The sequence below is a fragment of the Cottoperca gobio genome, chromosome 11 (genome assembly GCF_900634415.1).
Source record: "Cottoperca gobio chromosome 11, fCotGob3.1, whole genome shotgun sequence".
Taxonomy (NCBI): domain Eukaryota; kingdom Metazoa; phylum Chordata; class Actinopteri; order Perciformes; family Bovichtidae; genus Cottoperca; species Cottoperca gobio.
The window spans coordinates 13,047,181-13,073,653 of NC_041365.1; the positions used below are offsets into that span (position 1 = coordinate 13,047,181).

The window sequence follows — 26,473 nt, forward strand, 5'->3', positions numbered from 1 at the left end:
TCTGAAACACCGTCTGTTACTAAACCACCAACATCTGTGGAGGAATCAGAACCATCCTCTCAACCACCAACTGTTGCAGAACCAGAAACATCTGTGGAGGAATCAGAACCACCCTCTCAACTACCGACTGTTACAAAACCATCAACATCCGTGGAGGAATCAGAACCACCCTCTCAACCACCGACTGTTGCAGTACCACCAACATCTGTGGAGGAATCAGAACCACCCTCTGAAACACCGTCTGTTACTAAACCACCAAGATCTGTGGAGGAATCAGAACCACTCTCTCAACCACCGACTGTTGCAGAACCACCAACATCTGTGGCCATTCTGCCTCTAGTAGTACATGACTCATATCCAGATGTAGTCCCTACCGTCCCTCTTATAATAGAGCACAAGGTAGCCCCTAAGTGGAGAAGGCGTAACTGTGTTAGAGGATAAATTGAGTGAGAGATTACTAAAGTTAATCATACTATCTTCTAAAAACTGTATGTTTTTGTCCCCATAACTTAAATAAAGTGTAAGAGTTTTATATAGTCTTCTCAGTCACTTACTTTGTCTACTTACATAATTCTTTTTAAACAGTGCGTGCATTTGGCAAATGCCTTCAAAGAGTGTTTTTAAAGAGAAATATTGAAACACATCCTCACTAAAGACATCAAAAATATAAAAACAACCATCAAAACAATGCACCAAATCACATATTTATCAATCAGTTATCTCTGATGCATACAAATAGGGAAATAAAAAAACCCCTCTATTTGTGGATACTACTTAATGTCTCGCCTGTTGAGTGATGCCTTTTCTTTTATATAAGTTTAATGGGGCTTGGAATTTTTCTAAGCAATAAATTAACAAAAAAACAAATAAATGAATATCAATGTAAACTTGAATATACTTTGTGTATAGTGGTTGAGAAAAGAAGTGGGGCTGTGAGCTTTTTTTTTTGTTTAGAGATTAATTTGAGAATGCTGATCTTATTCTCACATATTAGAAAAAAAAAAAAGAATTAGACGTTTTAATGTTTACAATAATATAAAAATAGTAAGTTTATTCCCAGATTTATTGATGATTTAAACGTATGAAATGCGTCAGAATCTTAACTATGTTATAATTGTTCTTCTTCCATACTGCATATATTTGTGCTGAACAGAGTATAAGCAAGTGCATTCCACATAATGTTTGTAAAATTCCTGACATGAAGTATGCTGAACCTATAATTTTATACTGTGGTGAAAACTGTAAATCCACTGTGGTTTGTGTAGGTGTCTTTAGATAAAAAATAAAATAATTTTAGGCCATACTTTACATTTACATAATTCAAAATGTTACTTCAGTAAACAGCATTCAGTATTACCAGCAGGACAAAACATACGCACCATCTTCCAGCCAAATTCTAGTAAAATATGTAAGTGGCAAGATTTTCATCACCACTCAAAAGAAACAATGGTAATATATTGAATGGCTGCTAAAATTAGACTATTCCCTAGCCATTTGGCTGGTGGACAAAAAAACTTAATTTTGCCCCTTAATTACCAGCAAAATGTACTTAACGTATCAAAAGTAAAAGTACTCATTGTGTAGAATGGCTCCTTTCACAGTGCTATATTATTATATAATATTACATTTGAGATACCTGGCATTATATAAAATAGGCGTAGTTGCAATTAGCTCCACCTTTACCAGCAGCAACATTTGTGATAATTACACGTTAATGCATCACTAATTATAATCCAGTGACAAATATGTTATTCTGAAATGGGCCATTCTGTTTAATGAGTGGTACTTTAAATGCAAATGTTTGTGCTATTACTTTTTTTTACTAAGTACTTTTACTTACGACTGTTACTTTTACTTTAGTAAAACACTGATTCCGCATGTATTTATGTTCTAAACTGTCTTGTAAACGTGTGTAATTAATAGCAGTGACCTGGATGAATTTAGAGGGAGACAGGATTATATTTTTATTGGTGCACATGTGACTCGCCCAAACCTCCACGTTGGTCGCCGTGTTGCTGCTGCGCTGCTTGCTGATGTCGAGAAAAGGGAAAACCCAATTTCCTTGTTACCGGCTCATACAAGAATAGAAGCGTCCCGTCGTCTCATTTCATCAGCTGCGACAGACTCTTCACATGGAAACATAAGCGTTTAACAGCATTTAACAGCTTGTTCGAGGTGTTTAAGGTACGTTCAGTTATGTCTCTTGTTTTTGTTCATTTTGAATTTAAGGCGGAAACAGAAGTCGCGCCTTTTAAAACTTTAAAGTTGTGCGAGTAGCCACAGTTACACAGACTGTTGATCGGTGTTTACAAAGAACCAAAGAAGTACTCAGAAGTAAAAGTAGTAATACCCCAGTGTCGAAATACTCTGTTAAAAGTCCTGTATTCAAAATCTCAAGTCAAATCACAAAAGTATTAGCATTAAAACGTACTTACCAAAATAAAAGGACTCAGAATGGCCCGTTTCTTCAGAATAATGTATATTATATTATTGGATTATAACATTTATCTAATTGTAACTACTTTATATGCTGGGTAGCTTGTGAAGTCATCAACACAACATAATTTATTACATTTTGTATTATTAACCTGAAACTACAAAGTTATCAAATAAATGTAGTGCAGAAGCCTCAGAATTGTGATGAAATTAGTATAAAGTAGCTTAAAATGGAAATACTCATGTACATTTAAATTATAATTATGTAGGCCTACAGTACTGTACAAGTACAGTGCTTAGTTACTTTCCACCATTGAGTTTCACTGTTTCAGAAAGTGAGAGGATGACATAATAATCTGTGTTTTCCTCTATCAGTTCTCCTTTGATTTCACATTAAACTTCCTTCAGATGGGATGATGACGACACGTTTACAGTCAAGCAAAGATATATTTGTCAGGACTGATAGTAGATGTATTGGTTATCTGCAACTAGTTTAATAATCTGTGAATCAATTCAGACATTATCACACAAATATGAACTGGTTTCAGCCTCTCAAATGTGAGAATTTGCTGCTTTTCTCTATTTTATATCACAGTGATTTGTTTTCAGAATCAGAATCAGAAATCCTTTATTTGTCCCACGACGGGGACATTTACGTTGTTACAGCAAAGAGAGTAACGTGACAAGTAACAATTAAATAGAATAAAAATACAGTAATAGTAATATAAGTAATATAATATAATGTAGCGGCGTAAAAGTATAAAGTAGCATGAAATGAAAATACCTCAGTACAAGTACAAGTACCTCAAGAATTGTACTTTATTATGTGTTTTTTTTCCACGCAGGTGGAAGGTGTGCTAGTTGAAGCTGATGTCATGAATGCTGATGTTGCTGTCTTCACATCTGGACTTCCGTGGAATAAAATCCCCAACGCCACCCACCTGAACCTCCCAGACTCTGACACTTCTGCATGGATTTTCCCTTCACTCCTTCCGGCTCCCTCCATTGAGAGAATGTACCCCGGCGAACCCTACCCCTCCCTGGGCCCCCAGCACCCGGAGGCCCAGCTGGAATTCTTCCACAAGCTCGGGTATTCCACGGCTCAGGTTCAGGCCGTTCAGCAGAAGTTCGGCCTCAACATGGACACAGATAAACTTCTGGGGGAGCTGGTGAGGAACGGGGCGAGTCGGGAGGCCAGTCAGGGGGCCGAGCAGGGGCCGGGGACCACGATGTCTGTGCTGTTACCCAGAGGGGACCTCCAGGCTGCGGGCCCCACCATGCGGCTGCCTCTCCCTGTATCCTCTCCTCAGAGCAGAGAGGAGAACGGCGAGGATGAAGACACTCTGAGACCCGTTGTTATAGACGGGAGCAACGTGGCCATGAGGTGAGAAGGCTGAAATGATTGATTAGTCTATTGATAGAAAATGAATCAGTAGCTATGTTGTTAATGGATAAAAAACGTTTCTCAAATGTGACGTAGTGTTACATTTTATTAATTTAGTCTTTGTCGGGTGTCAAATTAAAAAGGTAATATTTAGTCTTATGTCAAAGAAAACCCTAACTATTTTAGTATAGTTTTACTCTAGAGATGCACCGCTTAGTTAACTTAATATGCAAATAAAGAGAAAAGACAAATGCTGACATTTCATCAATGACAAGTGCAAGTTCTGCCTTCCAGCTGTGAACATCCTGTCATCATCCAAGGAGTCAGATCATTTTGCACATTATTGTTATCAGATTTTAACTTGGAGCAGCAGCCGTACAGATATAAATTATATTAAATTAACATACGGTACGTTCAAATTTCCCGGTTTGTCCTGCATTTTGTTGGCTCGACCAGAAATTTGAAGCGCTTCGCTCACTTCCTGTCTTTTGACACTGGGATGCTTCGAGGCAAAAACAATAATCTTCATGAACTACAAAGTCTGCAATTGTGCAATTTTTGCAGGTATTTGGTCATAAACCAAAGTAAACTTTGAGCTGATGGTGGCGCTGGATGAAAACTCAGAGGATCACCAAAGTGATTACAAATCATCTTTAGGGGGACATGAATGTTTGTAACAAATTTCATGGCAATCCATCCAACAGTTGTCGACACATTTCACTCAAAACCACTAGTGGGGAACCTCATTTTGCCGCTAGCACAGCTTATAACAATAACAATATAATAATTAGACATCAGGAGTTACATTACGCGCTCACGGCTGTCTCTGTATTTGTATTACGTACTGCCTGAGGGAATGTTCGATATACATGACTATTATTTTACTCAGACGACAAAACACCAGATTTGCAAACATCTCAATTACGGCTTCACCCAACATTTGTCTTTTATGTGGTATAAGTATGTGTTGGCGCTATGACCTCAGTGTCATAGAGTTTAAAAGACAATCAGGTACTGTCGTTATCTGCTCGGTGTTTCAGCACCACTTAGACTCATACTGCCAGCAATTCAGGGAACTTCCTCTGGGTACACACAACCTTTTCCCTCATGTACTTTCTCATACCTCAACATGCACACACAGTTAGAGGAATAAATAGCTGAGAGAGCACACACACACACACACACACACACACACACACACACACACACACACACACACACACACACACACACACACACACACACACACACCGTATCAGATTATACTCACTCCTCTGTCATTTTGCATTTCCCAGCCGGGCACGCCCGTTCAGGTGAGGTGTGATCAGACTGCTTGAGTATGCAAATCAGAGCCTATATGAGTGCATTCTTGTTTTCTTAAAGACCTACACCGCTTACAGAGAAATACCTCATATCCACGTGAACAGGCCCGACAGCATTTCACACCCCCGGCTCTCCTGTTAGCTTTTCTTGTTCTCTTGTTTCTCAAGGCTTTTACTTCGACACGTCCAAAACTTCCCCGTGGGCTCCCAACACTGACAACTGTTGAGTTTTCACAGCAGAGCTTAAGAAAACGTGTATGTAAACAATTTGTCGACTGTTTAGATGCTTTGTTATCACTTTTTTCGCTTCTTGAATGCTCGGTTTCATTTTCTTTAATAGTAAATTGAATATATTTCTATTTTGGACTGTTGGTCGGCAAATCAAGCAATTTGAAGACGTCAAGTTGGGCTTTGAGAGCTTGCAATCTGTTTTTTTGATAGTTTTTTACAATTTTAAGACATGTTATAGGCTGCAACAGGTAATAGATTAATCGAGAAAATAATTGCCAAATGAATCAATAATGGAAATATTTCTGTGAAGCCTATAGCAGGTATAACATCCATGACTAAATCAAAACTGTCAACCTATTTGAGACAAGTGAGCTTGTCCTCTTATGAGTCTCACATTTACCTGACAAATATTATGTCATATTGTGTCATATTAAGAGCTGGGAGGTTGTTTGAACATCAGAGGGTGGCATTATGGAAGCGCCTTTGTTCTGAACTGACATTTGTTTAATTGTTAATGTGTGAATGTTTCTCACCCCTATTCATTCATTCATTCATTCATTCAGCCATGGAAACAATGAAGTTTTCTCTTGTCTGGGAATCCAGCTGGCTGTGAACTTCTTCATGGACAGAGGTCACGCTGACATCACCGTGTTTGTTCCCTCATGGAGGAAGGAACAGCCCCGGCCAGATGTTCCCATCACAGGTAAGACATTTGGGAATTCACGTTTGTTTTAAAGTTTCTACTTCCTTGTTTGCCTGCCACTGTGGCTCACACAACACCGCCCTCATTGTTAATTGAAACCCAGGTGTGGTGGCGTTGTTGAGGGATCTTATTATTCTGTTTTGTTGTGATTAGAAAAAGCAGATGTTCCCCATTTGTTTTTGTCATTTTTTAACCAAAAATGTAAAACATTTTTTATTTGCAGTGTCTTGAATGTGTGACTTTGCTGTTTTTCATTGTTTTATGTCACTTTAAACTGAATATATTTGTGTTTTAAACTGCTGGTCACATAAAACAAGACATTTAAAAATGTCAACTAGTGTTCTGGGATGTTTTAAGGCCATTTTTCCCTATTTAAAAAAATATTTAATAGAAAAAAACACAGCACAGGCTAATAATCAATAATGAAAATAAGTTGGCGGCAGCCTCATTTGAAATTCTTTTTGATTTGCATAGACTTTAAAAGCCAAAGGAAAAATAAAAAGATGCTCCAATAACAGAGCCCGATATGATGTTTGCTCTGTTGCAACAGAGTGATCTGTGTTGCTGAAAATTGGAAATACCCCATGTATGTGTATTTCTTGCAATTGTTACGTAAATGAGCATTATCTGTAATCTATGTAGCTTTAACTCAAAAGATAAAAACACAGGGTTTTTGCTCAGCTTTTGGTTACCCTACGCCTGGAAGCGGTCACTGACACCGCTCTGCTTGTTTGCTTTATGAACAGATTGCTGATACTGATAAATTGTTTTGTTGCAGGATGTACTTTTAGGGCCCTTTTGTTAATATTTAAACAGGTCAAACTCTATGCTGGGAAATAACCCAATTTACACAGTGGCTTCCTGAAAAATGCTATTTCAAATTGTATATGACATGTAATGATTTACTTAAAGTGGCTATTATCCATATTGTAATATGTCGTTGTGAAAACATTTGTGACCATGTGAAAGTGTCTCTCTGTGTAGATTTGTGATGAATCTACACACAATGATCACCTGAATCTGCAGCTTCCCTCAGCTCTACGGAGCTTAATAGGGAGTTTCAGCTCATTGTTTAGCTGTCTGGTTAGTACGTTTACTGTTTTGGTTCACTCTCACTGCTCTAATAGCATCATTTTCAGTAAAAAATAAATTAAAAAAAGACACCAAACAGCACACAGACACAGCATTATTTTACCGTAGACATGGGGACACTGTATCCTTGATGCCACACATAGGTCTCTGAAGAGCTGTTATGAAGCTCAAAATGGGCGCTATCTTGGCAGGGATGCCACTGTATCACGCCCAGCAAATCTAAAAATTGGCATTGTTGTTGGAGTTGAGGCAGGTCAGAGTGACGCAGCCTGCTAGCATCATTCAAAGCGACCACACCCCTAGTAATGCCTAACTTTAACCCTTGTTGTAAATAAAATGGGTGAGTTGTATAAACATGCACCCCCATACAGTACTCATGAGTAGAGAAATTAGCTATAGAGACCAAAACTGTTTTTTGTATGTCTTTATTTCCGCTGTAAAGTTAAAGCAGTAAAGGCATTTTAACATGAGGGTCTATGGAGATTGACAGGTTTAACTGTGACTTTATGTTTGATTTACAGATCAGCACATTCTCCGAGACCTGGAGAGGAGGAAGATTCTGGTGTTCACACCGTCGAGACGTGTCGCGGGCAAACGGGTGGTCTGTAACGACGACTGTTTCATCGTCAAGCTGGGCTACGAGTCTGACGGCATCATCGTGTCCAACGACATGTACCGAGACCTTCAGGGAGAGAAGCCGGAGTGGAAACGCTTCATCGAGGAGAGGCTGCTCATGTACTCCTTCGTTAATAACAAGTGAGTTCTGCCTTCTTAATACAAAGAGTTCCCTCGCTGCTTTCACACCGGCAAAGGCAACCGCAAGGCATTCATTCTAGTTATACTAATGTTTTACTTTCCCCCTAACGCAGGTTTATGCCTCCTGATGACCCTCTGGGCCGCTGCGGACCGACCCTGGACAACTTCTTGCGGAGGTTTCCAAAGACTCAGAAGAAACAGCCATGCCCTTATGGTGAGAGATCATCTACAGCACATTACTGGTCGTGCATAGCATTGTTTTTAAATGATGTAACACAAATACTGTCCGTTTTATAGCTAATGTTTGTTAACCATACTAGCGGCGTAGCTCTATATGGCAATGTTGGTCAATGCAACAAACTTCAGGATGAATTGCCTTGAACTTTAGGTATAAACATTCATGTTCCCTTCAGAATAAATTGTAATACCTTTGATTATCCTTTTAAAAATTTGGCCAATACTTTGATGTATTACTAAATATCTAAAACAGGTCTGCTGTGAAGTGCTCATAGAACAGACATAGTCAGCACTGCTAAAATCTTCTGTTTCGTTCTTCTTTCAGGAAAGAAGTGCACTTATGGGATCAAATGTAAATTCCACCATCCTGAGCGAGCCAAACAGTCCAACCGCTCGGTTGCTGATGAACTTCGGGAGAATGCTAAAAACCCGTCCACAGCTCAGAAACAATCCTCCACTCGCTCCAGTCCGGTGCCTGGACAGAGCCTCTCGCTGGTGGAGGATATGGCTAAGAAACTGACTCTGGGACATGACAGTGGTTCCTTAAAGAAAGATCATAAAAATGAACAGGTGAAGGCGAGTCACCGCTCCAGCAAGAGGGCCACATCTAGAAAGGAGAAGCACTCGTCTTCTGACTTCGGCTCAGTGCGGCAGTGTGGCTCTCAAGAGCAGCTAGACTCTGGTTTAGGCTCCATAGACAGTCAGCTATTGGGGTCGCCTCGGAGTGTGTGTGATCACCAGTATGGCGAGATATACGGGAGCTCTCAGCACACCCACAGTGTGAGACAACAGTACTGCCCTCCATGCAGCTGCTGCTCACATGGCCCTTCCTCTCGGGAGACCACACCAGCTTTCCTGCACCACGAGCAGCATTACAGCATTCCCTACCCGACTCATTACGGCAGCTACAGTTCATACCCAGTCAGCATGCCTGCGTACAGTCAGCCGACAGATTTCCAGCACAGCAGAGCCCACGGGCGCCAGCAGCAGCAGTTCTGGTCTGATCCGTACGGGGCTCATCCTCCGGGGGTCAGCAGCCTGCCAGGGGAGCGTTTGCAGTGGGAGCCTCCTCGGGGGACGAGTCCGGGAGGGGTAGAGAGAGAAGTTGTCCGGAAGAAGCTCCTCGCTATCTTCAGCGTTCACTTGGTGGACACGGCCATGGACATGTTTCCTCAGCTGATGGATCCACAGATGCTGGTAGTTGAGATCCTCAAGCTGCAGAGCCAGAACAAGTTGCTGAGATGAGATGAAGTGCAGCGGCGGTCTGAACCCTCGTCTTTCAGTGGAAAGACTGAAAAGATAAACATGAGTTTGTGTATTTATGTATTGTGGTATCCACCTTGATGTAAACTGTACTTAAAAGGCTAAAAAGACTTAAACTGTCCAAATGTACACGGATATTTTTGAAAACAGGGTTTTTCCACCTTCGTTCCCCTGTCCACATAAGCACTGTTAAAAAACATCTTGGTCCAAAACTCCAAAACACAATTAAAGTGGCCAGTATGCAAAAGGCCAAAACGCATAGAAAAAGCTATGTTTTAAAAAATACCCATGTACGTGTGGACTAGGGCTGTATTTCAGTTTCTTTTTTAAACTATGTTACATTGTTAGTTGTCTCATTGAACTGGATCAAGTAAGAGGCAGCATGTTGTTGATACAAATTGTATCTTTATTTAAAAATGTGAAAGGAAATAGTGGATTTAATCGCCACACTCTGGTACCAGTGAACACAGAATCCACTTTGTTTGGTGCACCTGTACAATCTAATGCCTTCCACTGTAAGTGTCATCTTTTATTATGCGTATAATGTCTTTTTGTGTCATATTGGCACTGTGCAGTTTATGCTTTCACTGTTGCAGAGAGTTGGACAATAGTTCACTATTTTGTCCAAACTGTCCTAGAGGAGCACTTACTTGCTGTAAATGTTTAAAATGTTTTAGTGTTTATAAAATCATAGATGAAGCCTCGACTGTCCGTAGAGCTTCAGGGGACAGTTGAACAGAAACCTGTCAGTGTTTAACTGCTGTCGATGACATGGACTGTTTTTGTGTTTAACAACAGTTATGAAATAAAGTGAACATTTTAATTAAATGTCATGGTGAGTGTGTGTGGGTGTGTTGGCAGTCTTTGACTCATTTCTTGTCTGCACAAGTAAATCCTGCTCATCACACCCATCATCTTTAGTTTCACACCCAACATTTAATTTTATTTAAGTTTTCATACCAGAAGCTTGTCTAGTGTGATTTATTTTAGATAATTGTTACCTATGGCACACAGTCCAGAATGACGTCTTCTAATTGTCCGATCGACCAACGTAGCTACACAGTATTTGATCTTATTTGTGTCATTTAAGTAGACAATGACCAAATGCTCTGGTGCTGGCATACCATGCTGTGATTGGATCGGCCCCTTCCTACATCCAGGGCATAGTTAAACCAGCTCGCTCACTTCTCTCTGCATCGGTCAATCGGCTCGCTGCTCCCTCACTGCAAGTGGGATCCAGATTCCCCTCAAAAAAAACCCGCCTGTTTGCTATCCTGGCTCCAAAATGGTGAACGACCTCCCCATTGATGTCAGGTAAGCAGGCAGTCTTCACACCTTCCGCCACTGACTGAAAACTCACCTGTTTCGACTGCAGCCAATACAAATAATTAAATAAAAGAATAATAATTCTCATTTTCTGTATGTTGCACTTACATTGGTTTGGCTTATTTGTAGCTAATGGCTGAATTACTATTATATTGTTTCTGTATGTTGCACTTTTGTTTGAAGCTATTATTCTGCACTTAAAGGATTGTACCTATTTGAAGTTAATGTACTTGCAAGATTCTTGCTGTTTGCAGTTGTATCCTCATGATTGTTTGCACTTATTGTACGTCTCTTTGGACAAAAGCGTCAGCTAAATGAACTGTAATGTAATAATGATCAGCCCTGTTGGGGTCAGATAACATGAAAAAAACACTTACATAAGCTCATCCACAAATTGTTTACTTCATATATTGTTACACAGTGAGCAAGTTCAGCTACGGGATGCTGAACAAACAGCTGTAGGAGGAAAAAGGAAGAAAACTGTTAAAGTGAGATTCATGCCTCAATCACGGAAACAGTTGAACACAAACGTGCTCTTACTTTACTTTCCCTGCTCACGCTGCAATTTGATATTGCCTAGCAACACATTAACACACTTCAGGCACACACACACAAGAGTGAGGATGTGGAACAAGGAAATATTGTAATTTCAGCACTCTTTAGATACTGTGGGATAAAAATAAAACTCTGTCATCGCTGGGAGTAAATGATGCCACTAAAGCAACAAGTAGCAGGAAAGAAACAATTACATTATAGTTAATTTAGCTGACGCTTTTGTCCAAAGCGACTTTCAATAAGTGCAAACATGTTATTTCAAAATGTGTGAATGCACTTGATCTTATGGAGGTTAAGGACAAACTAGTCCTGCAGTGGTAAAGCACCAAATTACATTTATTCAATACAATTTTGAGGTACTTCAAATGAGTATTTCAATATTTAAGCTACTTCTTAAATTACATTTCAGAAGTACTTTTTACACCACTACATATATTTTGAAATTGAAATGTGAAAAGGAACTTCTTTTACATAAGCATGAAATTTATGTTGAATCTGATTGTTGTTCCAGCTAAACTGTGAGGAGCAGTTTGTTGCATCAGATAAGATCTTTAACGCCTTTTTTGAAAACCAGGTCAGCTCTCTCTGTTCTTAAACCGGCTGATTGTTTCGTCACTTGTGTACAGCAGAACGCTGTGAATACAGCATTGACATGTTTAGGTTGATATAGCAAACTTATTAGGAAACAATTGTTTATTTAGTTGTCTACAGCGCAACAATGCCATTTACTTGTGTTTGTGTCCAGCTGATCAATGTAAATCCAGTATTCACTCTTTAAGGAATGCCCCAGATATTGTTTTAAATTTTTTTTAAATTATATATATATATATATTTGAATTATTATAATTTGTATTATTGTTATTATTATTATTATTATTATTATTATTATTATTATTATTATTATTATTATTATTATTATTATTATTTAAAAGCCTAGATAAAAATGACATACTTTTTTTATTTTACTCTTTTATATAATTTTTCTTTTTTATTTATATATTCATCTTTTATATTTATTGTTTTAAATCTGTATTCTATTGTTTTAACTCTTTGTACAGCACCTTGAGCCTCCTTATAACATGTTTTATAAATACTATAAAAATTCAACTACCACTATAAAAAGCTCTGTAAAGCCATCATTCACATTGTCGCATTGTTTCCAGTCTCAGTTAATACGATATTATTCTAGAAATATCTGTTATAACAGCGTTAAACTTTAAAATTAACAATCCTAAACCTGAGAATAATAATCTAGTAGGTGAAAACCTTTATACCAAACGGAGGCTATACACACTGTTCTAATTATACTTTGGCATCTTGAAGAATGACTCATGTACTCACCATGCCGAAGCATAATATGCAAATACTGAGGCGTGTGTATGTGCAAAGGTTGCACTCCACTGCAAACCCACAAGTTAGTACATGAGGTGCTTTTCTTAGAGTTCATATGAAGAATGAGAGTAAATGATAGGGTGACATGAACTGGAATACACTTCCTTTACTTTTACAACACAATCAATTTTATTTGTCTCCTAAAGTCGTACAAGGTACAACTCCAGTGAAATGCCGTCCTGTTAGCTCCTTTAATTTGTGCATTATTCACCATTTACAAAAACATCTCAGCTCTCCTCACGTCCTGCAATTCCTCAGCAGTGTTGTTAATTTACAACAGCATGAAGGGGACACAGCGGCACACAGCTTACTTTCTGCTCTACCATTCAAACATACAGTGATGGAAAGTAACTAAGTACATGTACTCAGTATTGTGGTAAAGGTACAATTTGAGATAATTGTACTCTCCTTGAGTATTTCTATGGTCTGATACTTTACACTTCTATTCCACTGCATTTCAGAAGGAGATTTTACACAACATTTATATAATATATAAATATATATGCAGCACTATACTACTAATCGACCCAGTAGAATACAAAGTATCTCAAATCGGCGCCATGTTACTTCCCAACTAAAACATCCAAATGTTCTTACATGTAATTGCTAGTGATAAAAACAGATTAATATAATATTCTATATTAATTTAACACTTCTGCATAATGAGTACTTTTATTTTTGATACTTTAAATAGGCATGCAATAGGAGTATTTTAAGACTTCGCTATTTCTACTTTTATTAAAGAGTACTTCTAACACCCCTGGAAACACACATATCTCCAGATAATATATTTCTTGACTACTTTATCCACTTCAAATTCTGATTTAAATATTGTTTAAATGCAGAGTGAGTAACAAAAAAGGTGGGAGCTTCCCACAGTCCAGTTCAAAAGGACCTGAGCTGATAATGAGAGTACTTGTGGAAAATCTGTAGTTGCTCTTGGGCTGTGAAGTGTGAAGTGTCAGAATAAAAGAAGACATCAGATGCACAAAACAGCTTTCCTTGATGAGGGATTTCTTACTTGAAAACAATTCACCAGGTTGCAGACGTTTGATAATGACTCCCCCTGCTGGATTTACAAATACATGCAATAGCACTTTCGTGCATTGTGGAATTAAGTTACATCAAAATATGTTAATTGGGGAAATTTACAAGGTGGAAGACAAACTAAATATATAGATGTTCTTCCTTTATGCACATTTTGTAAATCTGAAATAGAATCATTAGTACCTATTTTTAACTGCTCGTTTTGGTCCAACATTGCTTTGTTAGTTTCCTTAGTGAAGACATTTCTTTTTTCTGAGCACATGGTTTTGTTCTCCTCATATTAACAACAGAAAAATGTATGACTGACCAAAACGTTTGTTTGATAACAAAATATCATATTTATAAAAATATTTATTTACAACGTTTCACAATTGATGTGAAATATTTTTATGCATTCCGGAACAATTTCGATAACAACGAAGCGAGTGATATTGCTTTTGATTGTTTTTCATTTATATTTGTGTATGCATAATTATATCTACACATATATTATTGGTCAATAATGTTTAAGAAATGATTGACATATAATGTGGCTCTGGTGTAACGTGGATAACAATAGAACAATGTTTATAATCAAGTATCTAAGTAACGTGTGTTTGCAACCTTTTAGGCTGATTTTTTTACTTTTATTCTAATATTATACATCTGATCAATGCAGGGCAAGATAAGGATAACTAGTCCAAAATGTAATTGGCAAACTGAAAAGTCTTAAGTCTTACCTGATACAAACTGAACTTAAACTAAAAACTTGGACGATATAATTATTACCTGTGTTATCTTTATACACGTTTATGTAACTTTACTACGACGCATAGAAGAACAGCAACTTCACTACCCAGAAGTCAAATGTATTTTGCGCATGCGCAGTTTGAGTTTTCTGACGCTGATTTTGTTGTCTTAACCCAGTTACTGTAGCTACTTGTCTGCTTGTGTCTGTGATAATAACTATTTAATACATGTTGCAGTTATGTAGTACACAGAATAAGGACTTTACCCTGCTCTGATCAGCTAACGTTAGCTCATGCTAAAGTCTGTTTGTGAAACTAAAGCGGTTACGTTTGACAACCTGCTAGCCAACTAGCTAGCCACAGCCGGACGCTAGCAAACAACCTGGTGTGCGATGTGTTGCTGTTTGTTTTTTCTCTAGCTGTCTAACTCAGCTGCCAGACGGCTAAACAAACTAGCTAGCTACGTTTTGTGTGGTGTAAAGCAGAACATACACCGCAGGCAGCTAACTCCTTATGCTGTTGTTGCTCTCAAGTGTCCAGCTAAGATGTGGCAAAGTGTCGGGCTCACACTGCTGGTCATTGTGGCCACACTTGTCTGTGCGCTCCTCTTCATGCTGTTTGGTGAGTTAAAAGGAAATATAATATTGATAAGTTGCAAAACAAGCTAACTTTCTAAGTCATTCTCTAACTTATTTGACTGCTGTAACAATGAGGCTTTATTGTGTTAGTTAGTAAGGGCACAAAACGGCTAGCTCATAAGAGGGTCATCCCTATATTCCCAGGGTGCTATAAAGTTGCAAACAAATGAAGGGACATGGGCGTTTAAAATGCAATTTGAATGGTAACAATCCGTCCTACGACTGTGGAGATATCAATGCCTGGAGATGAGAAAAAAAGAACTATCTTGCCTGCAAATTTGAGGACGTACGTTTTAAGCAGAAAAAAACATCAGCAGGCTATAAAATTTAATCTAACAAGATTTTTATCTTGACCTAGAAAAACATGCATTGCTGGTATCGTTAATGTGTCATTATTATTAAGAAGGGAGGCTGCAATAACACATTAGAAATTGGCTGATCTCTTATAGGACTAGTATAACGGTTTCCCCCTAAATGTCTAACTATTCCTGTAAAGTTGGCTTGTATGACAAGTCAGAGTGTATTGAATGTCTTTGACCGGCAAGTTTCGATTTCAGTAAGGAGTATCTATTTTTATCATGCGCAGAGGAGGAGTCTGAAGTCAGAACATAACCATGGCTGCTCCTCTGCCGCATACAGAACTGTTTGTTTTCATACCTCCCTCCTCTGCCTGCACTTGATTAGCTTTTAACTGGACAGACCTGATCCACATAATCATGTGTAGGTGGAGCAGGGAAAGATGGGTCATGTAAAAGGTGTGTGCCTCTTAATGTAGATTATTATTATTGGTACCAGTTCCAGAGCTGAGCAGCTGTTTTGTTTGTCCTAAAAGATAAATACCCAGCCATCTTTGAAAAACGTAATTGTTTTGAAAGTCTTTCCAGAATCCGTAAAGAAGTGGTGGAAGAAGTATACACATTAACTACTAAAGTATAAGTACAACACTTAAAAATATTCAAAATGTTACTTCAATAAAATCACAGAATAATTATCAGCAAAATGTACCTAAAGTATCAGTACCAAAAGTAAAAGTACTCGTTATGCAGAATGCCCCCTGTTAGTGTTGTATAAACATATTATTGGATCATTATTGTATGTAATTGTATGTTATATATATGTTCTTATTGGTGGCTTTACATGCTGTTGGTTTGTTTAATCTATAACACTGCATCATATTTTATTAACTGATAAATTGTTTAGTATTTAAAATATGAATCTGAAAAGTAACTAGTAACTATCCAATAAATTAAGTCGAATAAAAAGTGCAATATTGGCCTTTGAAATGTAGTGGAGTGGAGCTATGAAGTTAAGTGAATTTAGTAAATTTACTTTATTTTCCATTATTGCTGTTTTGTCCATCTGGATTAAAATAAAATATTAAAAGCAATTTTTTAACCCATTTTCAAACTCTATCCAGGGAGCTGTAAATGTCTCCTTGCTCATTTTGTACAATATAAATAACATATAGAGATATAGAATATAAGTAACACAGACACATTTTGCGTACAAATGTTGTACATGTTGTACAAGTTTAGTAAGGTGGTGTCATTTCTGGCTGCCATCTTTGTTTGGATGGGGTCAAAGATCTTCTCAATCAAACTTCGCTTTATTGCCGAAGTATGTGTACATTTATTTTTCAGAAAAACATGTCTTACTCCTGTCACTCAAATTATCTTGTTACTACATGAAGGGCACCTGTTGTTTTAGGAGTTCCTATAATATGTCTAGATAATAATAATATATTGTAATTTTCCCTTCTTTGTTCTTCAGGTTGGTATGTAGTCTGGCAGCTCTTCCTGTCTAAGTTCAAGTTCCTGCGTGAACTTGTCGGGGACGCCAGCACCCCTCCGGCCGAAACGCAGCCATCCGAAACCAAGAGCGAACGTACAGCGAACGCCCCGATACGAAGTAGGCCCAGGACCGCACGCCAAAGAGTCGCCTCTCCAGAAAGCACTTCGTAGATCATCCACACTGCCACTGTGTATCCCTCACGACCCCTCTGGCACCGTGACTGCTCGTCAGCCCTCTACAAACGCCATGTGTGATCATCAGAGGTACTTCCCACTGACCCTGCGCTCTACACTACACAAGGACCTTGTGGACACTCAGTAGTCAGCCCTCCTCTTCACCAAGACACTTTAAACTGACCAGGCAGATCTCCTGGTTTCAAAGGGAAAAGCCATTACTGTCCATTTCTTGATGTCACCTGTTCATTAAGTTTAATTATGTTCTGAGCAGCAGTCTGGGGCTCCACTTGCGCTCCTCCTGCAATAGTGACGGCCAGCTTTCACGAGCGGCCACGCTGCTTCCTGCCACCCTTATGAAGTATCAGAGGATGCGCCACTACACAAAAAGATGTGTTAATTCTCTTAATGTTTCTTCTTTGAAGAAAGTAGGCGGTGTAAAATATGAGCTCGTCTGCGTCATTTCAACAACTGAAGATAAACTGACAGTCATTTGTACAACTGACGATTATATTTTCTTTAACAAAGTACAATGAAAGGAATGTTTATGCTGTCGTTTAGTTGTTTCCCGCACATTATACTCTGCGTATGATGGAGTACAATCCGTGAGGTGCAAACGGTCTCACTATAAATAACTTAATTCCAGTTGTGTAAAATGTGACCATGTAACTTTTCCTTCTTTTTAGAAAAAAAAAAGGATTTATACTTCACGGAAATGTTTGTGTTCAGAAGCAGTTCTAAACATTATTACCTTATCTTTAGAGGCAATGAAAGAAGGCTTCCTGCTGCCCGAGCGGTGTCCGAACCCTCCGGCTCCCTGTGCCTCTGTCTGCACCAGTGCCTGTCTAGATGGCATCCACTGTTTGTCACATGGCCTCCTTTTTGTATAGCCGACAGGAGCTTTGTTTCCATTACAAGGCAAATCAAAGCTGACCTAATTCATATTTATGTAATATTCTCCCTCCAGGTTAAACTCATGTAAGTCTTGCACCTTTTTATCAGCAGTGATTTATTTTCTTCAGTGGAGCTTCAAATAAATAATGCCATAAATATAACGAGCACCTGTTGTGTTTTTTTATGGTTTGGAAATGTGATAAATGGTTCAAAGTACTTTTTTATAATGGCTATAAACATACAAAATACTTCAACTGTAGAGATTCAAATGAATACTTCTTGGTTTTGGAATGAGGAAACAAGACATCACCTGCTTGGACTAAACTGGGAGGGATGTTTTTCACTCATTTCTGACTTTTATAGACCGAGCGATTAATCGATAAAGAAAATAATCGTCAGTTGAAGCCCTAATAAACTGCCTCATTCTACACCGCATTCAGAAAGTATTCAGACCCCTTCACATTTTTCACGTTCTGGTATTTGTCGCAGCTTCATGCTATCATTGTGTAAATAATTATTCCCCTTCATCAATCTACACTCGTCCACTACACTTTTACCTCGATGGAAACAACTCCATTTGTTCACTTCAAGCAACTTTATTTATAACTCATTGAAACGCATGAGTACAGTGACAAACTCAGTGATGTACAATATAAGTAAGGATTCCTGTCCGAACAGAATCACACCTCCTAAGAAGGATGTTTTCTATTGATCCATAATGTACATTAAACAGTGACGGCCGTATGTTGCTGCCGCAACGAATTGTGGGACAAAATGATGTGTTTCTTTTGGTAAAAGAGTAAAAGAGGAACTCTATCAGACATGTTTCTCCAGGCGGACTTTGTGCACAACGCTGGTGTCTTGTGGTTTGTACAGACGGATAGAAATGTCATTTTGTTTCCTCCTGAATGACTTTGTTGTGAGCTAAAGCATTCAGTTTCCCAGCTTGGTAAAATCTCATTGCTGAAATAGTATTTTCATTTTCCCCTGACATCCTAAGAGTTTAAACACAAGGTGGCAGTACGGCGCTGATAGAAAACAGCACCCTGACAAACTACACTCACAGCTTAAAGGAAACACTTAACAACTGAGCTACATGCTACATGCTACATGCTACACAATCTATAGTCTGTTCAGTGTTTGCAGTGTTGGAAAGGTTACTTTTGCAATGTAATAAGTTAGATAACTAGTTACCGTATTAAAAATGTAATAAGTTATGCTACTATTAAATTACTTACTTACATCAGAGTGTAACTTATTACATTTGATTACTATTCTAACAAATGTGTTTAAACTGGGCAGTGCTCAACACTTACTGTCCAAATGTAATTTAAAGTTCTTCAATAAAACTTAAATTAAGATTGGAACAGAGCAACAGAATGACTGTTTGTTATTCTCCATATAAGCTTTGTACCAAAAAGAATATATCTGTTTTTGATCACAACAGATGTGATAAGTAACTCATTTAATACCATATTTTTTCTCAGTAACTGATTACAATTACATTTATTGTGTATCTTAATTACGTAACTCCTTTAAGGCCCTGTCACACATCTCCGTATGACAGAAACATATGCCGGCGCATATGAAAATTTGTCAGAGTCCAAATACGTCCAACTTTTCATCGGATCGGAAAGGTGAACATATACAGATACGCATGTCTAACCTATTGATATCGTATCACTTACTCATACAAAATGTATCAGACGAATGCCCAACAAATGCATAACGTATACAAAAATATGGTGTATACAAAATATCTGCGACACGCTGGTGTACGTAGATATAAGGTAAGGTACAAGTAGTATTCGTTAAGAGCTCACTGTGTTACGCTGGGGTGCGTTGTTGAACGCTGATGTTTTGAGCATGTTCAAAATTACCGGACGTACCCGACGTGTGCTTCATAAGATATGCAGACGTTACGTGACGTTAGACATACGTGAATACGGAATACTTACCTACGTAATACAGTATGTGAATACTTACCTACGTAAATACCTACGTGAATACCTACGTGAATACGTTAGAGGTACGTTAGATATAGGCTACGTCGGCTGACGGTGAATCCTACAGCCAGTTTATTGATAACAAGTGGATACTCTATTCCTACCCTATGTTAAGATGATGCCTGACGACGGAGTAACTTATTAAACGTGTTTCTACAGTACAGCTAGCGTTCAGCATGTTAGCTGTTCTCCAGCATCAGCATGACGTGAACCAGATGGCACTTTTCCAGCTCCGTTGGCCAGACGCTCTGATACGTTTTAAATAAGTAAGTGATACGCTATCAATGTTTGACATACGTATAATAATTTGTTATGTATATGTTATGTATGCGTCAGCTACAACACCTCTGTGGAAAAGTTGGAAGTATTTGGACTCTGACACATTTTTAGCTAATTTTCATATACGCCGGCATGTTTCTGCCAGACGGAGCTGTGTGACAGGGCCGTGTGTCTGGCGTGTTCGGCGTAACGTCTGCGTCCTTCAAACGATCACAACTTACCCTTAATTTATATCAACCTATTGCCGATATTTCATATGCGCCGGCATACATTTCTGTCATACGGATATGTGTGACAGGGCCTTAAGATGCAATTAGAATTTGTATGAATCTACATGGATAAAGAATAAAATCCATGACCTGGATCTTTTTTTGATTTTTAACTTAAAACCAGTCTGAAATAAAACAATTTTAATGACCATCAAATTTGAAGACAAAAAGGAAAATATAACTAATCAACACTAATTATTTTTAATATTTTATTTACCCAGTTTTCATCATTGAAGGATTCATGAAGTTTATTTTTTTCTGCAACAAACAGTGCAGGTGTTTTTTCTTTTTTTGTGTAATTCATAGACCGAAACTGATTCTAAAAGATACAACAATAAAATGCTTAACATAAAATACTGAACATAAAACTAACACACATGCGCTGACTCTTCTGCTTACTGGTCTCTGAACCCTTTAAGCTCTGCTGGCTGATTGCTTCCATTAATTACTGCTGCAGAAGTCAATGCAATGAATTAATCTACTGCATGTATAATTTAATACGAGTCTGTCTAGCTTTAAAATACCTTTTTAGTCTTTGACAAAGCTTAATCCATTTCAGCTCGGGGGTCATTAGCTTATTCCCAAAGTGCTCGTACTTAATGCGACTCAAGTATGCAAACGATTGTGAATGTAAACATGCAGCACAGCGAGGCCGAGAGGAATAAATTGACTCAACAATAAGGAAACTTTTTAAAGTTCAAATGTATTGAATTTCCTCAGAGATTGTGGGTTTTTTAAACCTCTTTTCTGTGTCAGTCAGCTCTTGTGAAACAAATTATCATGTCACTCACGACTGCAACAACAAACTTCTCCTCTATTTGCAGTTAGGAAGAAATAAAGCACCAAGAACAAGTGAGTGTTTTCATATTCTGCTACATTTCAGTGGGTAATATTGTCATTTTTACTGCACTGACAGTTGTACTTACTTATTATTATTAAAAACTAAATATAATAACAAAAAATTATGATTCATTATTAAAGATCCGGCAGCATATTAATTAGTTAATTTAGCTCCACCTTTACCAGCTGCAACATTAAAATCATACTTGCATGAATGAATCAATAATTGTAATCCAATAACATTCTGATACGGGCTAAAATTCGTCATGAGTACTTTAACTTTGGTTCTTTAATAATATGTTAAAGAACCTAATTTAATTTTATAATTAAATGTAATAAATGTTGGAAGCAGGACTCAGATCCTGTACTTAAGTAGAAGTAGCAATACCACATAAATACTGTGTTACAAATACAAGTTGCGCATTTAAAATGTACAACAGTTTTAGCATCAAAACATACTTTAAAGCACTAAAACTCACTATGCAGAAGTCCTATTTCAGAATAATGTATATTATTGGATTATATGATTAGCCTATTGATGCAATAATGTGTACATCACTTTAAAGTATTGTAAATTACAATATTTGCCTCTGAATTGTAGTGGAATAGAAGTAAAAAGTATCAAAAACTGTAATATTTCAAGTAAAGTGCAAGGACATCAAAAAACTAGTACAGTACTTGTAACAGAGTATTTCTACAATGTAGTGCTACTGTAGTACTTCCTCCATCACTGCAAGAGCATGAATCTTATTACATGCAAAGAAGAAATGTGTATTAATTGCTGCAATTCACTGCGGTATGACTCAAATGTTGAGAATTCACTTCATCCATCATGTACTGGAAACACATGCAGAAAATTAAGATGCCACCCTTACAGTAAATTGACTTTGAGGCAAACCTTCACTGGTAGTTTAACTCATCCTAATGATGCTACCTCTCCCTCAGAGTACGTTTGTGCCTGCAGCTGGGGCAGCTTTTGAGAGGCCCTTCTGAGCAGAGAAGCTGTAATTTCAGAGCCTGCAAATACTTTACAGGAAATGATTGTGGTGAACCAAGGAAATGACATCGACTCTCAAGCTCTCTCCTCCATATACACAGCAAGAGTCCAGCTTTGCTCCTGTTGCCGGCTGTAGGGATTACACATTACCTCTCCAATGACCTTTCACTGTTTGTACACTCAACAGACAGGTGAACAGCTGACTTTTTGATAGCTGCTGCTCTTGTATGTCACTGCTAAATTTCCACCTCAGCAGTCCGAACACCTGCTAGCTATTCCTCGGCCCGACTAGACGGTATCTCATCGGAGAGCGTGGTGGAGACAACTGCTCCAGGGGATTCAGCAAAATGCCGCTTCAGCTCTGTGTGTCTGCAGCACCTTGCGTAGCTGTGCAATTGTGGTGAACCAAAGACAGCAATTTATGAGATGTTTGGCACGCTGTCCCCGTTGACATAACACACACAGAAGCAGAAGAACTGTGCGTTCTAGCCCAAGTGGATCTATTAGAGGTACCAGGACTAAAATAACTATTTGGTTCAACAATACATCCACAGGTGTCAGGCATTAATCAGCTAAAAGATATTTTACTCATTTGTTCAGAGCCCAAATTTGTCCTGAGATACAGTGGTGGAAGATGTATTCAGATCTTTGATTTAGTAAAATAAGTTAAAATAACTAATACAAATAAAGGTCCTGCATGAAATATACTTAAAAGTATCAAATGTAAAAGTACCCATTATGCAGAATTGCCAATTTCAGAATTATATATATTATATTACTGGATTATAATTATTGATGCATTAATGTGTTCATTACTTTAATGTTGCAGCTGGTAAAAGTGGAGCTAATATTAATTACTTTGCTGCTTGGTAGCTTAACCTGATATATCATATATTAGTTTTTATGTTGTATTAATAATCCAAATCTGTAAAGTAACTACAGATTTGGATTATTAATACAACATAAAATAACTAGGGATCATCGTCAATTTCCCTGATGGAAGTCACTGAGGTAGTCAAATAACTCCACAGTGGCAAAGCCGCAGGGGTTGATGAGATCCGTCCAGAAATGCTGAAGGCTTTGGGTGTTGAGGGGCTGTCTTGGTGGACACGCCTCGTCAACATTGCGTGGAAGTCTGGGACAGTGCCTAGGGGGTGGCAGACCGGGGTGGGGGTTCCCCTATTCAAAAAGGGGGACCAGAGAGTGTGTGCCAACTACAGGGGTATCAGACTTCTCAGCCTCCCTGGTAAAGTCTACTCCAAGGTACTGTAAAGGAGGGTTCGGCCGGTAGTCGAACCTCTGATTGAAGAGGAACAATGCGGATTCCGTCCTGGTCGTGGAACAACGGACCAACTCTTCACTCTTCGCAAGGATCCTGGAGGGGGCCTGGGAGTACGCCCAACCCGGTCTACATGTGTTTTGTGGATCTGGAGAAGGCGTATGACCGGGTCTCCCGGGTGATACATGTGGGAGGTGCTGCGGGAGTATGGGGTGGGGGGGGTCACTACTGAGGGCCATCCAATCCCTGTACGCCCAAAGCGAGAGTTGTGTCCGGATACTCGGCAGTAAGTCGGACTCGTTCCCAGTGAATGTTGGCCTCCGCCAGGGCTGCGCTTTATCACCAATCCTGTTCGTGATTTTCATGGACAGGATATCGAGGCGTAGTCGTGGAGGAGAGGGGTTGCAGTTCGGTGGACCTGAGGATCTCATCGCTGCTCCTTGCAAATGATGTGGTCCTTATGGCATCATCGGTCTGTGACCTTCAGCAGTCACTGGATCGGTTCACAGCCGAGTGTGAAGCGGTTGGGATGAGGATCAGCACCTCCAAATCTGAGGCCATGGCTCTCAGCAGGAAACCGGTGGATTGCATACTACGGGTAGGGACTGAGCCCTTACCCATTCTAATACCTTGGGGTCTTGTTCGCGAGTGAGGAGGCGATGGAGCGAGAGATTGGCCGGAGAATCGGAGCAGCGGGGGCGGTACTGCAGTGGCTTTACCGCACCGTTGTGACGAAAAGAGAGCTGAGCCAGAAGGCCAAGCTCTCGATCTACCGGTCGATCTTCGTTCCTATTATCTATTATCTTATCTATATCTCCTCACTGGCCTGGGAAAACGTCGGGATCCTCCAGTCGGAGCTGGCGGATGTGGCCCGGAGAAGGGAAGATTGGGGTTCCTTACTGGAGCTGTTGCCCCCGCGACCCAACCCCGGATAAGCGGTAGACGATGGATGTATGGATGTATGGATGTATGGATGTATGGATGTAAAGTAACTAGTAACTAAAGCTATCAAATAAATCCAGTGGAGTAATATGTACAATATTTGCCTCCAAAATGTAGTGACTAGCATTTCTTTCCACTCTTAGTCTTGTGTATTACAGTATATAGGATCTTTTTTTATGAAATAATCAGACTAAAAACGCACGCAATTAAGGCATTTCACCTTTCTATCTGTTGATTTACAATCAATAAAACTGAAAATATCTGAAAAACATTGACATTATTGCCATATTAGCCAGCTTTAAAAATCTTTTTTTTCTCAACTTCACTTAGCAAAGAACATATTTAAAACAGACTTGTAAAATGGACCTGACGTCTCCTGATTTACCGTTTCTGTCTGCAGTTTGTTAAATGGGAACCCTTTTTAAAAGTCATTGCAAATTTCCTTCTTTCTTATCTCCCTGGAGAGCTCAGAGTGGGATGCAGTGAATAATAAAACCAGTTGGATTGTTTGTAAGAACCAGTCTGTGTGAGCTCGAAGGATTTTTAATGAGATTTTTAGCTGAAGTCTCATTGCGGTCATCTCTTCTTCTTCACTCATCAATCTATCTATAAAGCAGCACCTTCTCCACAGGCATAGACCATATTTCACTCGGCTTATAATGAAAGAGGGACAGGTGAACACAGGCTGTTAGTTCTATCCTACAGACAGTTATTTGTACACACCCAATGCTCCAACTTTATGTTCCCAGGAGGCCGTTTCTGTACATTTTATCAATTCACTACACTTTGAACCAGAGAAAATGTGCTGCAGCTGATCGTGTCACTCTGGAACAACATGTTTCTCACGGTCCAGAGAACATTATGTAGCCTCCTTTAGTTGCCCCTCATTATTCTCCATGTGTCATATCTAATGTTCTGCAAGCAAAGTGAAGAATTATTTGGCAGAGGCACTTTATCCAGCAGCCATCTTTACCGGACCCCCTTCTTAAGATTAGAGGGTACAGCTAACTCTGATCACATATGACTTGAAATCAGAAACATCCCGCAGGCGTCCACAATGATGTGATTGAATTTGACAAGACGTTGGGCGACCACAGTTAAAGCATGAAAAAACCTCAAGCTGGCAATTTTTATTTGCTTTGGACAAATGAACTCTTCTTGTAAATTCAGTGTCTGAAACGTTGCCATCAGCCAAACTTAAAGAGCTCACTCAAGGTCCACTTCTCACTTTTTGCCAGAAGCAACTAAATAGATAATCTGAATAGAAAATCTGTTATCTGTTTGGTCTTTCTGGATCTTTTAGCTGCATCTCATGGTCTTCATCCATGCTTAGTATCATCTCCAGCTCCAGAGAAAAATAATTATTTTATTGCATATAAAGCCTGTATATTTATTTTTCTCGAGGATTTCACCCGCAACTTGTGGTCTTCATCAGCTAATGGAGTTCAGTTCGGAATGCGAGCATTAAAGTTCATTCTTGAATTTGACTCAAGGTCCACTTGTGAACTCCATAAACTGATGAAGACCATGAGATGTGGTTGAAAGCCTTGGAAAAAATAAACATACACATGTTATATTTTTAAGCCTTGGAAATAGTAGTTTGGCAGAAAATAAATCTCAAGGTTCACTTACTTTTTTGTTTTGGAGCTTGACATGACACTTAACAAAAAGCAAACACTATCCATTGATGAAGACCATGAGATGCAGTCGAAAGCACCGGAAAAATAATCATATAATTTTTTTTATTTGAGCAATAAAGTTAATTCTTGACCTTGCTAAAAATATATAGAAAAAAAGGATCTCGACTCAATGTCCACTAACTCACTTTTTTTCCAACAGCTTGACATGAAAACTGAGCAAACACCGTCTGATGACGACAAGTTCATACTGGAT

The 26,473-nt window shown here is 38.8% G+C and overlaps 2 protein-coding genes across 2 annotated transcripts; both read left to right on the forward strand.

Annotated features, from left to right (window-relative positions):
• The first annotated feature begins 2,127 nt into the window (after positions 1–2,127).
• Positions 2,128–10,257, forward strand: zc3h12ab (zinc finger CCCH-type containing 12Ab). The gene is made up of 6 exons (XM_029443362.1): positions 2,128–2,184; positions 3,282–3,820; positions 5,937–6,076; positions 7,690–7,924; positions 8,038–8,138; positions 8,487–10,257. The coding sequence occupies exons 2-6, from the start codon at positions 3,312–3,314 to the stop codon at positions 9,404–9,406; spliced, it is 1,905 nt and encodes a 634-aa protein (XP_029299222.1). The 5' UTR covers positions 2,128–2,184; positions 3,282–3,311; the 3' UTR covers positions 9,407–10,257.
• Positions 10,258–14,578: 4,321 nt separating this feature from the next.
• On the forward strand, positions 14,579–18,132 carry smim13 (small integral membrane protein 13). Its single transcript, XM_029443857.1, has 2 exons — positions 14,579–15,093; positions 16,881–18,132. Exons 1-2 carry the CDS (start codon positions 15,018–15,020, stop codon positions 17,069–17,071), a joined length of 267 nt encoding a protein of 88 aa, XP_029299717.1. The 5' UTR covers positions 14,579–15,017; the 3' UTR covers positions 17,072–18,132.
• The last annotated feature ends 8,341 nt before the right edge of the window (positions 18,133–26,473 follow it).

Coding starts and splice junctions, on each gene's coding strand:
- zc3h12ab (XM_029443362.1), top strand. CDS start 3,312: ATGAATGCTGATGTTGCTGTCTTCACATCTGGACTTCCGTGGAATAAA. Junction 3,821..5,936: donor GGGAGCAACGTGGCCATGAG/GTGAGAAGGCTG, acceptor TCATTCATTCAG/CCATGGAAACAATGAAGTTT. Junction 6,077..7,689: donor GCCAGATGTTCCCATCACAG/GTAAGACATTTG, acceptor TTTGATTTACAG/ATCAGCACATTCTCCGAGAC.
- smim13 (XM_029443857.1), top strand. CDS start 15,018: ATGTGGCAAAGTGTCGGGCTCACACTGCTGGTCATTGTGGCCACACTT. Junction 15,094..16,880: donor GCTCCTCTTCATGCTGTTTG/GTGAGTTAAAAG, acceptor TTTGTTCTTCAG/GTTGGTATGTAGTCTGGCAG.